This window comes from Carlito syrichta, unplaced genomic scaffold (assembly GCF_000164805.1).
Source record: "Carlito syrichta isolate Samal-C Ts95f unplaced genomic scaffold, Tarsius_syrichta-2.0.1 Scaffold289289, whole genome shotgun sequence".
Taxonomy (NCBI): Eukaryota; Metazoa; Chordata; class Mammalia; order Primates; family Tarsiidae; genus Carlito; species Carlito syrichta.
In genome coordinates this window covers 559314-573654 of record NW_007233385.1, presented here as the reverse complement: position 1 = coordinate 573654, position 14341 = coordinate 559314, and the positions used below count along the sequence as shown (strand labels likewise).

At 44.9% G+C, this 14341-nt stretch overlaps 1 protein-coding gene across 8 annotated transcripts in view; it reads left to right on the top strand.

Moving 5' to 3' along the window:
* Positions 1–14341, top strand: part of KIF1A (kinesin family member 1A) — a 105906-nt gene that overhangs the window by 11180 nt on the left and 80385 nt on the right. For all 8 annotated transcript variants that reach the window (XM_008054245.2, XM_008054244.2, XM_021710512.1 and 5 more), the window contains exon 2: positions 8677–8852. In XM_008054245.2, coding sequence (XP_008052436.1) covers positions 8747–8852 — 106 coding nt within the window. In that variant the 5' untranslated portion in view covers positions 8677–8746. The remainder of the gene's footprint in view (positions 1–8676; positions 8853–14341) is intronic.

Here is a 14341-nt window from a genome sequence, read left to right as displayed (position 1 = left end):
GTAGTGGGAATTACAGGCATGCACTACCACGCCCGGCTGATTTTTTTATTTATTGTAGAGATGAGGTCTCGCTGCCCAGGCGGGTCTCAAACCCACGGGCTCAGGCAATCCACTCACCTCAGCCTCCCAAAGGCGCGGGATTACAGACTGAGCCACCGAGCCCGGCTCAAGTCCTATTTTTATGCTTTTCTAGAGTTGGTCTAGAGTAGACTTCCTGCAAGGATAGTTTAATCTCCCAATTAAAGCATGACTTCTTTGGAGTATTCACTGAATACCTGGGGTAGAGGGGTCAAGAGGACTCTTTATTCTGGCTGGTTGGCTCACAAATGTCTCCTTACTTTGAGTTTTGGGAATTATTTGGGTACAACTGCCCAGTCTTCTTGTGTCTGAATTACATGGACATGGACTAGTATTCTAAAAAGGCTCAAGGATACCCCTACACTAATTTCTGGAGTTTATTGAGTAGTTCCTTCCTTTCCAGAATTCTGACTCACAACTTCCAGTTACCTCAGTCCACCGAAATGCTGACCTCCATCTTCTCAATTCATCAAAGCTGCCAAGTTGTTTGGGCCCTACCTTCCTGTGCCTGAGATTTGAAATTTGCCTAAAGGCAGATTTGAAGTGATCATAGGGCTCACCTAGTATGTTTCTCTTCTCTTGGGGATCATATTCCTGGATAGTCTAATGTCTGACAATAGTTATTTTCTTATATTTTGTCTAGTTTGCTAGTTATTATTTACAGTTAAGTAATAACTAAAGGTTATGTCTGGTCCCTGTAACTCCATCATAGCTAGAAATAGAAAGCTCATATGTTTTGCTAGTAGTATTTTTATTATCATTTTGTAAGTAATTTTGTATTTCCATCATTATTTTTTCCTTTGGCATATTAGTGATTTAAAAGTTTATTTCTTAAATTCCTAAACATGAGTTTTAAATCATATTTTATTAAATTTTATTTATTCATTTATTTTTTGAGTTGAATTCTCACTCCGTCACCCAGACTGGAGTGCAGTGGCTTCTCCTGGCCACTGCAGCCTCGACCTACTGGGCTCCGGTGATCCTTCCGCCTCAGCCTTCCGAGTAGCCGGAACTACAGGCGCACGCTACCACACCTGGCTAATTTTTTGATTTATTGTAGAGATGAGGTCTTGCCTGCCCAGGCGGGTCTTGAACCTGCGGGCTCAGGCAATCCATTCACCTCAGCCTCCCAAAGGCATGGGATTGCAGGCTGAGCCGCTGAGCCCGGTTAAATTTTAATTTAATTGTATTCAAATGACATGATCCATTTGATACAGAGTCTGAAAATTATTGAGAGTGACTCTATGGCCTAGTACATGGTAAAATAATATAAATGTTCCATATATGTTGGGAAGAATGTATTTCTCTAATTTTCTGGAAGAGTCCTTATATGTTCATTAGTTCATGATTATTGTGTCACTCATGATTTATATTCCTATTAATTACATGTTTACCTGATTTATCAATTAATGAGAGGTGAGTTAAAATACCTGCCATGATAAATATGATGAATTCCTCCATGTTACATGACTCTTAACCTTGGTTTTACGTTGTCGTCATTTTGTTTCTCTGGGACCATTTTGGGTAACTTTTTCTGATATATTTTCCAGTTCATTAATTCTATGTTTAGCTCCATTTAGTTTGCTGATTAACATTTCTGCTAAGTTTTAAAATTTATGTAATTACGTTATTATTTCTAAAAGTTCTGTGTGGTTGTTTCCCATATTTTACTCCATTATTTTTCATTTCTGCTTATTTTTTAGAAGATTTAAACATATTTATTTTATGATCTGTATCTGACAATTTCAATATCTGAAGTCCTTTAGGATATTTCTTTTCTTTTCCTCTCCTCTCCTCTTCTCTCCTCTTTTCCCTCTCCCTGTCTCTCCCTCTGTTTCCCTCTCCCTCCCTCCCCTCCCTCCCCCACCTTTGGTGAGTTGCTTCTCCATATGTTTGACAATATTTCTTTTTGAGCTCATATTTAACAGATTTTCATCTGTCAGGATATGAGGAAAGGAAGCATTTCCCCAGGAGGATTTGTATTTGCTTTTGTTAAATACTTTGGATGCTAGCATCTGAAAACTACTCTGAGCTAATTTCTTAAACTTAGATTTCACACATATTGCAGGTATTGTGAATTTGAAACCCAAACTGTTTGAGGGCAGGCCTGAGGCCTCAAATTCTCAGAAACACTTGCTTTTTCTTCACTTAGAGCTCAGTGTTATTCAGACTAATTCCCCTGTGTCTCTTTTCCCCAGCCTTCAATTTCATTGAGGTTGTACCTTGAAGGATTCCATTTTTGTGGTGATTTGGTTCTAATCCTGACTTTGTGTGTGCTTGAGGCCCTGTCTCCTATCCCCCCCACAGCGGGTGAAACCCAATTCTCTGAATTCCTGGTATCAGCAAATGTCTGTAGCTTCCTTTCTGGCTTGTCACTTTAATTTCACTCCTCCTTCCTTTTTTTGTTTCTTCTAAGGAGTTCTCCTATTTTCTTCTGATGTTTATGATTTATCCTTTTTAGGTGCTTTATGATGCGAGGTATCTCATCCACCAGATTGCCAGAATTGAAAGTCTCCCATTCAAACTTTTTTCTCTTGACAGCTATTAATTTTAATGAGCAAACTGACTTTTGTTTTCAAACATACCAGTGTTTGTCAACCAAATGAGGAATTTGTCTTCATTTTACCTCAACCATTTGGTAGCAACTTTAAAAATAATTCTATTTAGAGTAAGTATGAACACAGTGTAGAAGAATCAAAAAATCTCCAAAACGGATTTAGAAAATCAGCAGTTTTTGCTCCCTATCCCCAATTTTTAAAAACTCTCTTAGCTGTTTTTTAAATTTAACTCTAGATTGGTAAATGATGTATTCATTCTGTTAATTCTTGCCTAGTTTAGAAATTGTCTAAGTAGGATTATAAAGTGTTTACCTTTTCGCGTTTGGTATACTTTTTTTCAATGTCATGTTTGCGAAATTAATCAATTTATCATCTCTTCCTCCTGAAATGTCACTAAAATAAAAGTAAACTAAAAAACGACCTAACAAAAGAACAGGAAGGAATGCACAGCAACCACATTTTTTGGACACTGAAAAACAAAACCCTTGTGGTAACCGATTTAACATTCATGAGAGCAGAATTCTGGGCCCCTGCCAAGGCAACCTTTATGATTTCCTGAAGGTCTGCCCCAGGCAACCATGGCTCCCTCAGGGATACTGGGGTATGAACCAAACATGGAATGATGTGATGTCCCCACCCCCATGTTTTTAAAGTTGTGTATTTCCTTGTGAGTCCTGCTTTAGCTGTGTTCTACAAATTTTTCTCATAATTTTGATATGTATCTTCATTATTACTTGGTTAAAAATATTTTCTAATATTCAGTGTGGTTTTTTCTTTGACCCAAGTGTTATTTAGAATTGCATTGCTTAATGCCCAAGCCATTGGGGGATTTTGTAAGAATTTATTGGAGATATTGATGTATAGCTTAATTCTATTGTGGTCAGAAAACATATGCCTATGAATTTAATTTAAAATGGATATTTATTGAAGCTTGCTTTATGACCAGCATATGGCAAATTTTAGCAAATGTTCTATGTGCACTTAAAGAATGTGTATGGGATATATTTTTTCATTCTAAGTAGCTGATAGAACAAACACATAAAAAATTTTCATCTTCTTATTTTCAACTTGTCTGTGTCTTTGTATGTAAAATGTCTCTTATAAACAGAAGATAATTTTTAAAATCTGGTCTTGTTAATGTTTAACTTGAAGTATTAATTTCATACTAACTGAGGTGGGCTTTTATGTACAGTCTTGTCTTTATTTTTCATTTGACTTATCTTTTCATAGTCTGCTTATTCTCCTTTGATGCCTTCTATTGGATTAATAAAAAATATTAAAAATTTTTCCTATTTTTCTTTGTAATAACTTGCTAGTTAAATATTATTTTTCTACTTTCTAAATGATTACCCTAGCAATAGCAACGAATCCTTCACAATCTAATATAAGTGATTACTTTGACCACTTACGTAATAATGTTGACAACTTACAGCCTCATCTTTTGGTTTCCATAATTTCTGTTGAGAAGTCAGTTGTCAGATTTATTTTTGCTCCTTTAAAGGTTATGTGCCTTTTTTTCTGGCTGATTTTGCAATTTTTTTCTCTTCGTCTTTTGAACTCAGAAGTCTTACTACAATGTATCTGTGTGTGGTTTTCTTGGGTTTGTCTGGCTTTGTATTTGCAGAACTTCTTGAATCCATGGGTTGCTATGCTTCAACAACTTTAGACAATTCATGGTCATTATTTTTTTAAATATAACTTCTCCTCTGTCTTAGGCCATTCAGGCACTGTGACAAAAAACATAAACTGGGTGGTTTATAAAAAACAGAAATTTATTTTTCACAGTTCTGGAGGCTGGGAGGTCTAAGAGCAAAGCAGGCTTGGTGAGGACCTGCCTCTGGCTCATGGAGGGCACATTCTTGCAGTGTCCTCACATGGTGAAAAGGGTGAGAGGTCTTTCTAGGGTAACTTTTATAAAGGAACTGATTCCATTTGTGAAGCTCCACCCAATAACTTAATTACCTCCCAAAGCCCCTGCCTCCTAATACTATCACTTTGGGAATTAGAATTTCAACATATGAGTTTGGATGGGGAAGACACAGATATTTAGACCACAACATCCTCCATTCTGTTTCATTAGCTTTCAGTTACATGCATTTTAGAGCATTTCACTATGTCCTATGTTTTTCTGACTCTCACATCTATATATTCCATTCTTTTTATCTCGGTTTAAAAATGTTTGTATTTCTATTTCCTGTCTTTCAGATTACTAACACTATCTTTAGCTGTGTCTAATCTCTTGAATTCGTAATTTCAGTTGTGTTTTTCAGGTCTAGAATTTCCATTTGATTCTTTTTTATGGTTTCCAATCCTTTGACAAAATTTCTCCATTTATTTTCTTTGTCTTTTTCTTTCTTATTTTGAAGATATTAGTCATGGTTGTTTTCAAGTCCTTGTTCAATAACTCCTAGGTCTGGATCATGTGTAGATTGCTTTTTTCCCCTCATGGATCTTTTATATTTCCTCTTTTTTTTTTGAGTCAGAGTCTCACTCTGTCACCCAGACTGGAGTGCAGTGGCATGCTCTCGGCCACCGCAGCCTCGACCTGCTGGGCTCCGGCGATCCTTCTGCCTCAGCCTTCCAAGGAGCTGGAACTACAGGCATGTGCTACCATGCCCAGCTAATTTTTGATTTTATTGTAGAGATGAGGTCTCGCCAAGTTGCCCAGGTGGGTCTCGAACCCGCAGGCTCAGGCAATTCACTCATCTTGGCCTCCCAAAGTGTTGGGATTGTAGACTGAGCCACTGAGCCCGGCCCCTATTTGTTTTTAATTATAGAGTCCTTTCTCTTTCTGAATCTTGTAAGTTTTGACTTAATGGCAAACATTGCCTATTAAAACACTGTAGAGGTTCCAGAGGATGTTGTACACCATCAGAGATGGTTCATCTTTTCTCTTCCAGGCTGCTAGAATGAAGCCTGATCCTTAATTCAGCCAGGGACTAAACTGAGTTAGGTCAGGGGTCAGTTTGATATGGTTCATCCTGCCTATGACTCTTCCCTGCCTTTAGGTTTTGTTCCTTTCTGGGCTTTCAGTCAAACCCTAGTGATCACTGGGGTTCCTCCTTCTGAAGGATTTTGAACTAGAATCTTTGTTTCTTAGCACCTGAGACTGTGGAAGAAAACTCCTCTTTGGTTTTCAGAGGCTTTCTGCTTGGGTTTTTAAAATTCCACTCCTCATGCCTTCAGAATTTGGCAAATGTCTTAAGGGAAAGACTAGAGTTTATTCATCTTAGTTCTTCACCTCTCCCTTCTCTTGGGATCTTGGCCTCTCAAGTCTGTTTCTCGTGACCAAAACTCTGCAGTTTTTTCTGTCCCTCAGCAACGGCTCTCTGTCTGGGAAGACTCCAGATTCCCAGCCTCTTGCCTGTCCCTTGCCCCGTGTGCAGAATGCAAATGTGCCCTGGAGACAGCACTGCAGAATGCCGTCTTCTGTCTTGGCAGCCCCTCCTATGGAATGCTGGCCTGCTGCTCCACATGGCTTCACAGCTCTCTGGTGCCTTCCAACAGACTCCACAGTCTTTTCTGACCTCTTTAGCTGTGCATGGAGGGAGCACCGGTCAGCTGCTGACCACTCCACCCACAAAGTATCCTTTGCCTTTCCTGCTTTGTATTATTCATATTTTCTACCCTGACGCCAAGACAGAGACTGCTGTGTGTGCTTGTAATGCTTTGAAAGGCCACTTTCCAACTCTGTTTTTCAGTATGGGATAGAGGATTGTCCCAATACTGATCTTACCCCATTACCTGAAGTGCTGCCTTTTCCATCATTGTGTGTGTGTGTGCATGCGCACGTGCATGTGCGTGTACATCTATCTGCTTGAGGATTTGCTAAGTCTGTTCACGTGTCATCTCTAGACTTTGGAAATTATTATAACTCTATAGGATATATGAGAGCTGGTAGAGGATGTTTTCCTTCTTCTTATTCTCCAAAATTCTCTGGTCCTGCCAAATACCATTGAAAATCCTGTTGGAATATTTTGCTTATTGGAATCGCACTGAGTTTATATAGCTAAATTTGGAGAGAACTGAAAATTTTGCAGTGTCAGATTAAACATCTGCATGCATATTTTTTTCACTTCTACATATCTCCTATTTTAGATCTTGACACTTTGTCAAATGATACACATTGTTTCAAAGGTACGAAGCGTGCTACTCAGCACTTGCTGGAAACCTTGTTCTGATCTGCATTTGCACCAGGGATTTATGGGCATGCCACTTATTCTTTCCACTCCAATCAGAATGTCCTAATACTTTTTCCAGTTTCAAAAGTGCAGAGATTTTTCAACATAAGAAAACACGGATTCTTGGAAAGGTGATCCCTTTGTCCACACCTGGGTGGTCACTCGTGGGTATAGGAAGATAAAACAATAGTGGAAACACTCTGGAGTAGTATATAGCTTCAACTATGTCTTGTGGCTGTAAGGAGCTATAGTATAGCCAGGCACGAGTCTAACCACACCGAGAACTTGTCCACTCTTAGTCGTAGGATGGTCTGGTACTTTCCCCTCCCCTATAGTCTCTGGAAGAGCCATTTTCTTGAGGGACAGTCCTGCTGCTATATCTAGTCTGTTCTGTGGAGGAGTTCTAGAGAGCCAGGGAACTTGCCTGGGCAGAATCTGCGAGTTCATAGCCAGAGTTTGCACTGGTTTCAGGCTCCTTGTGCTCCCTTCTCCATCTACACACAGGGCTCACCTGCCCTTCTTCCTGATATCTTCAGAAGGCAGCCCGGAGGTGTTCTGGTCCTCGGTCCTGTCTTCACACATACAAGGCTGGGGACACTACAGGACAGGGCCTTTGGGCCAGATTCTCTGGAGACTGGCAGTGTGGGCAAGGAGGATGAGGCAGGAGGTTGTCTTTTCAGAAGAGGGGATTTCATGGATTCTCAGTGTGGGAGGGTTTCAGAGAGACCACCCAGCCTTGGATGCCTCTAGCGATGGGTTCTCACCACTTAGTGAGCACCCAAGTCTGCCTTAGACAACAATAGGTGAAAGCCTTGGGAATCTTTCTTTATGTTAGTCTGAATGAATTATGGTTCCTGGGACTCTAGCAATTCCTATAACCAACAATTTTCTGCCTCAGCCTGGCCTCTCTTAGGATCTCCATTCTTCAGACTCCATGTCCCCTTTGGGTAAAGCAGCTACAGCGTCTGGCCTGTCAGTCCTGGAAAAACCTTTCAGAGTGGCATCTCATCATTGTTTGTGGGGAGTTTTCATCAGTTTTCCTCAGAGTCCCAGGACCTGAGAGACAAAATCATTTTGGTGTTATTGACTTCGATCTTGTCATTTCACACATCTGTAAACTGAAGCCCAGGAGGCTAAGTCACACAGCTGGGATAAAGGCAGGACCATGGTCAGCTTGTATCAAGTTTCCAGTGAGGCACAGGTTCCTTTCCCTCCATGTGAGTATTTGTTCTGTGCATCCTTTGGTGTGACTGATGAGCAGTGGGAAATTGTGCTGAGAATGTAGACTTTTGTCCTGTTGCCCCATTCTTTTGATTTCTGAGTAAAGCTCCCTTTCCTGCTAATCCAGAAACCATGCTACTGCTAGATGTAGCTACCAATGGCCACCCAGGATGGAGGATATTATTGGGCACCCTAGAACACTATTCCTTTTTAAAACATCCTTGATGTTTTGATCTTGAGCCAGCGCTTACGCTTGGGACCTGGCCCAGATCTGGCATGGAGCCCACCCCGGGCCTGCATCCACAGGGAAAGCCCATCTTGAGGAGTTTGTGGTAGCTTTGAAGGTCACCTTCACATTGACACTGAGGTTGGTTGGTTCTTGCTCCTTGTGTTAGATTCTGTCCTTCCAGGCTTGCTAAGCCTGGTCCCATCGACTTTCTGCTTTCTAGAATTTGTGCTATTTCTCATCTGTAACTGCCTCTTGTCCAGTTCCCCATCCTTATGGATTGCTACCCAGTGCACATGTCATTTCATGGGGTTTAATGAATGGAGAAGACCTGTGAGTTCAACCAGCAACCAGAGTGCTTGTTCTGCCTTTTTAGGTATCATTTTTAATTCGTGTTTCCCTTTTCTCCAAGGTGTCTCCCGCTCTCCCGCTCTCGTTGGAGCTCCCACCGTTTCTAGGAGTGACCAACAGAGGCCGCAGAGATGGCCGGGGCTTCGGTGAAGGTGGCGGTGCGTGTCCGTCCCTTCAATTCCCGGGAAATGAGCCGCGACTCCAAGTGCATAATTCAGATGTCTGGAAGCACCACCAGTGAGTATTGGCCTAGACGGGGTGGCTGTCAGCTGCTGGTCGCTCGGGGCCACGGTTCTGAGCCAACTAGTAGACTTGGCAGCCAACCTGGCCATGGCCACAAGAGCAACGCTGCGCCCCCTACCTTGTCTATATAGTGTGTTGTATGAGAATAAAACAGAAATTTATTCTCAGTTCTGGAGTCCAGAAGTCTCCCCAAGAGTCTTCCTGCCTCTTGCAGTGTCTGATGTTTGCCAGCCCCCTTGGCTTGGCCAAATCACTCTAGTCTCTGCCTCTGTCATTACGCGGCCTCCTCCCCATGTGTGTGTCTGTGTTTTCATGTGTCCCTCTTATAAGAATACCAGTCATTAGATTTAGGGCTTACCCTAATTTAGTATGACTTCATTGTGACAACTAACTACATCTTTAAAGACCCTCTTTCCCAATATGGTCACATTCTGAGATTCCTAGTGGACATTAATTTTGGGGGGGCACTATTCAACCTAGTATACACAATCACTGATTTTTCACTTTATTTCAACTGCCCTAGGTTTTTACCTTTTTTTAAAAACCTTTTGTCTGTCTCTTTGTTTCTTGTTGTGAGTCATCTCCAGCTGCTGACAAGGAGATGTGAAGCAACCATGGGCATCATTGGGGGTGCTCTGAGCACTGTCAGGTGTTGTGGAAATGAGGTCCGGGGTTGGTGTGATCTTCCCAAAAGCCTGTGTAGCATCATGACTTTTTTTCATGCCATGGGCAGTTGGAGAGGCCTTGCTTAAATCCAGGCTGGGGTTCCTGCAGGCTGTAGAGCAGTTGTCAGTGTGCACTGAGGTTTCATCCTGACTATTCTGAATGGTAGATGGTTTTACTTTCATTTGGTTCCTGGATGCAGATTCTGAGACAAGGATTTGGGTACCAGGAGATTATCTGGGAGGTGGTCCCAGGACACACTGCTGTGGGAGGAGGTTGTGGGAGGAAGTTGGCAAAAGAACATTAATTAGTGGGTGACTGCCATGGCAGAGAGGTACAGCTTTGCTGGGACCCTCTGAGAAACACAACACACCTCCAAGTTGTCCTGCCCAGGAAGATGATTGCTTGTCTAATAACTCCCGCCATGTGAGCTGACTTCTGACCTGGCCCTCTGTGGCAAGAGGAAGCTCTCAGGTGTCGTGACCCTTGCCTTGAAGTGAGAAGTCTTGGGCTGTGCAGGAACTGTGACCCTTGGTTGGGAAATGTGATCCCAGGTGTGCAGGAACTGTGACCCTTGGTTGGGAAATGTGATCCCAGGTGTGAACTGTGACTTCCAGTGTGAATTGTGGTCTTGAGTGTGAACTTTGGCCCCAGGTGGAAACCATGGCTTCTGGTGTGAATTGTGAGCTCTGATGGGTACTGTGACCCTGAGTGGGCAGAAGGCATGTGTGCCAGGCCCCAGCAGGGTCTGCCATATCATTCTAAGGTGACCCAAGACATCGAGAATGTCTGTAGGAATAGCCATTTACCCCCAGGCCAGGCCCAAGTGGCACAATTGCCACCTCAGTCATGGCATGTGGGGCTACAGGTAGCTCTAGGCTTGGCACGGTGACAAGACTCAAACCCCACTGAACAGCCAAGCCCCACCAGGAGCAGAATGAGTAGAAAGAGCAAAGCATCAGAGGTGGAACCCTGATCCCCCCAAGACCTTGGGAATAACCCAGCTTCAGGACAGACCCTGAAGGACGAGGCTAGGGCAGGTGAGTGGGGTAGGTGCAGCTTCTGAATCACCCCTGGCCTGATTTCCAGAGGTACTGGATGACCTTCCCATTTTGCCTTTTCTCCCATGGGCTTCAGAAGCAGACAAGTGAGACCAGGAGGTAAGTCAGCCTTGCCAATACCTAGAAACCAGAAGCACTGACCCACTGGGTGAAGAATCATCTAGCTAAAGCTGAACTGTCTGAAGATCCCACAGAACTGCCCAGGGACATGTTGCACTTTCCGATTCAGACACCATTGTGGCCTGAGCCCGAGACCTCAGGCTGCAATTGCCTTTGCCCTGCCTCACCCCACTCTTTCCTCAGGTCATGAGAACAAAGTCTAAATAAAGACTGGGGCTTATGAGCCAGAGGCCTGAGCCACATTTGTGAGCAATCATTTTTCCTCCGGTCCCCCGAGATTTCAGACGAATCTAGATACCTGAAGGCAGGGGAGTATTGGGGTTTGCCTGTGTCCTGGCAGCCTCTACTCCTCATTTAAACAGAAGCCCAGGCAGATTCAGGAGGTCGGAGGAGAGCCCAGGAGCCTCCTATACTGTTTTTGAGCAGTTGGCAGGTCCTGAAGGAACTGCTGTTCCTCAAAGGTGAGAGTATGCAAGGAACCAAACCAATCCAAGTGTATGGTTGTTGCTGCAAAGTTCTACAACAAAGGAGGAAGGGGCGGGGACTCAGAAGTCTAATAGAGAGCAAGTAGGGAGTTTCCTCCAGGACACCAGGAATGTTTAAACATCTTGGGTTTCATCCTCGAAGAAACTGGAGAGCCACAAGAGCTAAGGCAATGAATGAGACCAGGGTCCCACCTACTGGAAGCCAAAGATAATCAGGGCCCCAGGTTGACCAGGGCACAAAAGGGTGGTTGGCAAACACAGAGTCTGTGAGGGTGGCGGGAGACGGCCACCCAGGCCGCTTGCTGAAGGTAACCTGCTGATTGGTATCAGAAGTGTGGTGCTGACCCTGCCTGGCTCCTTATAGGACACATGACATAGATGATCAAGCCAGTCAAAGGTGTGCATTCAAGAACATTCTCTTTGGCATTGTTTTATCAGACCAGAGGCAACCCTGGATGTCCACCAGCTGGAACATGAGTGTCAAGAATATCTTGACCAAAAATTGTGGCTGTCAAAGCTTTGAATTTATGATCTTGGGAAGACTATGGTGTTGGGGGAAAGGGGACAAAGACTGGCCCAGAGCCCAGGAGTAAGAGTGTGTGTAGGTAACGAGTGGGTATTCCCTCCCTGCAGGTCCTATGCACACAGGATGTGTGTGTGCGTGGGAGAGAGAGGGAAAGAGGGGATGAGTATCAGAAGAAAGAATAACCAGGAAAAAGTCCTGTGAAAACTGTATTCATCTGGAGAAAGCAAATCAGTGGTGGTTCTGGAAGAAAGTGCTCGAAGCCATATCAGAAGTCTGTGTGAAGGGCTGAGGGAACTCAGAGGAGAGGAGGGTACCTTCCTGCCACCAGGAGGTCTTCCTGGAAGAATGGGAATAGACTTTATTCCTGGATCCTGAAAGGACAGAGGGATGGGTGGCCCTAGGATAATTATTAATGGAGTGTGAGGTGGGTGTGGAAGCTCTCTGAGGCTGACTTGAGAAGCATCTAGCAAGGAGCCACTTTCTCCAGTGATATCTCAGCTGGAGTTCAAATAGGCAGATCTGGGAGTGGCTGCTCTGCTTGGGTGTCCTTGCTCAGGGGCTCCTGTACCAGACCCTGCAGAGGATGTCAGGGTGGGAGGTGACCTGGCTGACTTGCATTGCCTGCCCTGCCTGGCTGCTGCCATGTTCTTGGAATCTCAAAACACGAGGAGAAGCCCCGTTCTCTAAAGTGTACCTTTTAGCTGCACCGTGATGTAGAAGTTAGAAGCATTTGAAAGTAAACCTAAATGTCATCCTCTGCATCGCCTGGATAAGTGATCCTCTTCATTTGAACACACCAAATCTAGCAGTTTCATGAGCCAATCAAATTGTCCTTTAGGTGTGTTTCTGTCCCTGTCTGGTAGAACTGGTGCAAAGTCTTCCTCTTTTAGAAGATTTTCCTCTCTCCTTGAGTCACATTCTCTGCCCTCAGGATTGGGGGATGAGGCTCCCAGCCTGCCCAGTGGTTTGCAAGCCCTGGGGACTGGTTAGGGACAAGGACCCTTTGATCACATCAGAGACCCATCCATTGTGGGGCCCCTGAAATGAGTTCAGGCAAGCACAGGACAATGAGCTGGAGTGAGGGTCCTGGCTAAGCTCCTAACTCACTTGCTGTATGACCCTTTGGGTCTTAGTTTCTCACCTGTGCAGTAGTGAAGAGTGTGCTGAGTACTCCCTGAGAACCTTGATCCTAAGTCATTTCTGAGCGTTTTTGGCTACGTGGAGGTTTAGGGCTGGGGTGACCTCTTGTCCCTGCCCTTGCTCCACAGGTGGGGACCTGGACCCAGGAAGGGGGCAATCCCAGGCCTTGTTTGCCCTCACTAAAGTTGCTGCCTTCTCACTGTGTCCTTGTGTGGCAGAGAACAGGAGCTCTGGTCCCTCTCTCTATCTTCTTATAAAGCCACTCATGCTATCATGAGGTCCCCATCTTCATGGCCTCATTGCATGATAATCATCTCACAGGGCCCCCTTTCAAATGCCATCCCACTGAGGCTCAGGCATCATATATGAATCTAGGGGACACATTCAGTCTATAGCAGGCTCTGTTGGTGAGAACCAGCTCAACATGACCCTCATTCTTGGTGCTCAAGGGTGTAGAAAATGGCTTCGTTAGGTTCCTTTTCCTCCTTTCTATTCAAACCCCTACCCCTACCTCCTCTGTCTTTGTTCTCTCTGTGCTGCTAACCTTTGCAGGCCCACGCAGAGCCCTGGGATGACTTGCTGGTGGTGTGCCCCTCACCTTGGAAAGGCCCAGCTACTGAGGGCTGGCAGGAACAAGGGGCTGGAAGGACGAGGGACACTTTAATGAGCTAGTGGAGGGGCCTGGCCCCAGAAGGCCTGATTTCTCCCTCCTCATCATTCAAACCTGCACAAGGCAAAACCTCAAGATACTGGCAAGGGAAGCCCTCTTTCCAGGCTGTGGAGTGAGGGACTGTGGAGGGAGGGGCTTTGGAAGACCTCCCCTCCCAGGGCTCCAGGTTGTTGGTGGAATGCCAGGACTGGGAGTCCCTGGCTTCTAGTTCAGCTGTGTGCCATGTGACCTGGTGAGAGTACATCCTCTTTCTGGCACTTGGGACCCATTTGTAGTGACAAGAGGATGTTTCCCAGCCACAATACTGGAGAGGGTGTGGAGGGTCAGGGACAAGCAGGTCTAGGGGATCCTTTTCGACCATTTTACAGCTGTGACTGTGACCCTCTCCCCACTCAATCACCTTCACTGTTTGCTGTTCCCTGCCTCCCCAGTGTCCCATGGGCACCACCTGTACTTTCACCCCGGGAGCCCCCTTCACCCTTCCCAAGCCCCTGCCAAGGGAGCTTATGGTCTGTGTGGGGTAGGACACCAGGGCTCCATCAGCACAGTTACCATCTGAGTGTTGGGCAGGTGCTGGGCAAAGAGTGGGAGCTAGGCAAGGAAGAGGGGCTGGGCCTGTCCAGGAGCCAGATGAGGGACGGGATCTGTCCAGGGATTCTGGCCCCAGTGCAGGGGGGTGAGGAGACGAACTGGATAGAGGCGAGTACTGGTGGCTGGCAGGGCGTTTCGGCTCTTTCTGTCGTAACTATCTAGGGCACCGACTTGGCTGCACTGAGAAGGGGGCTACGATTGTTGTTTCCACGGTGCCAGCATTGTCT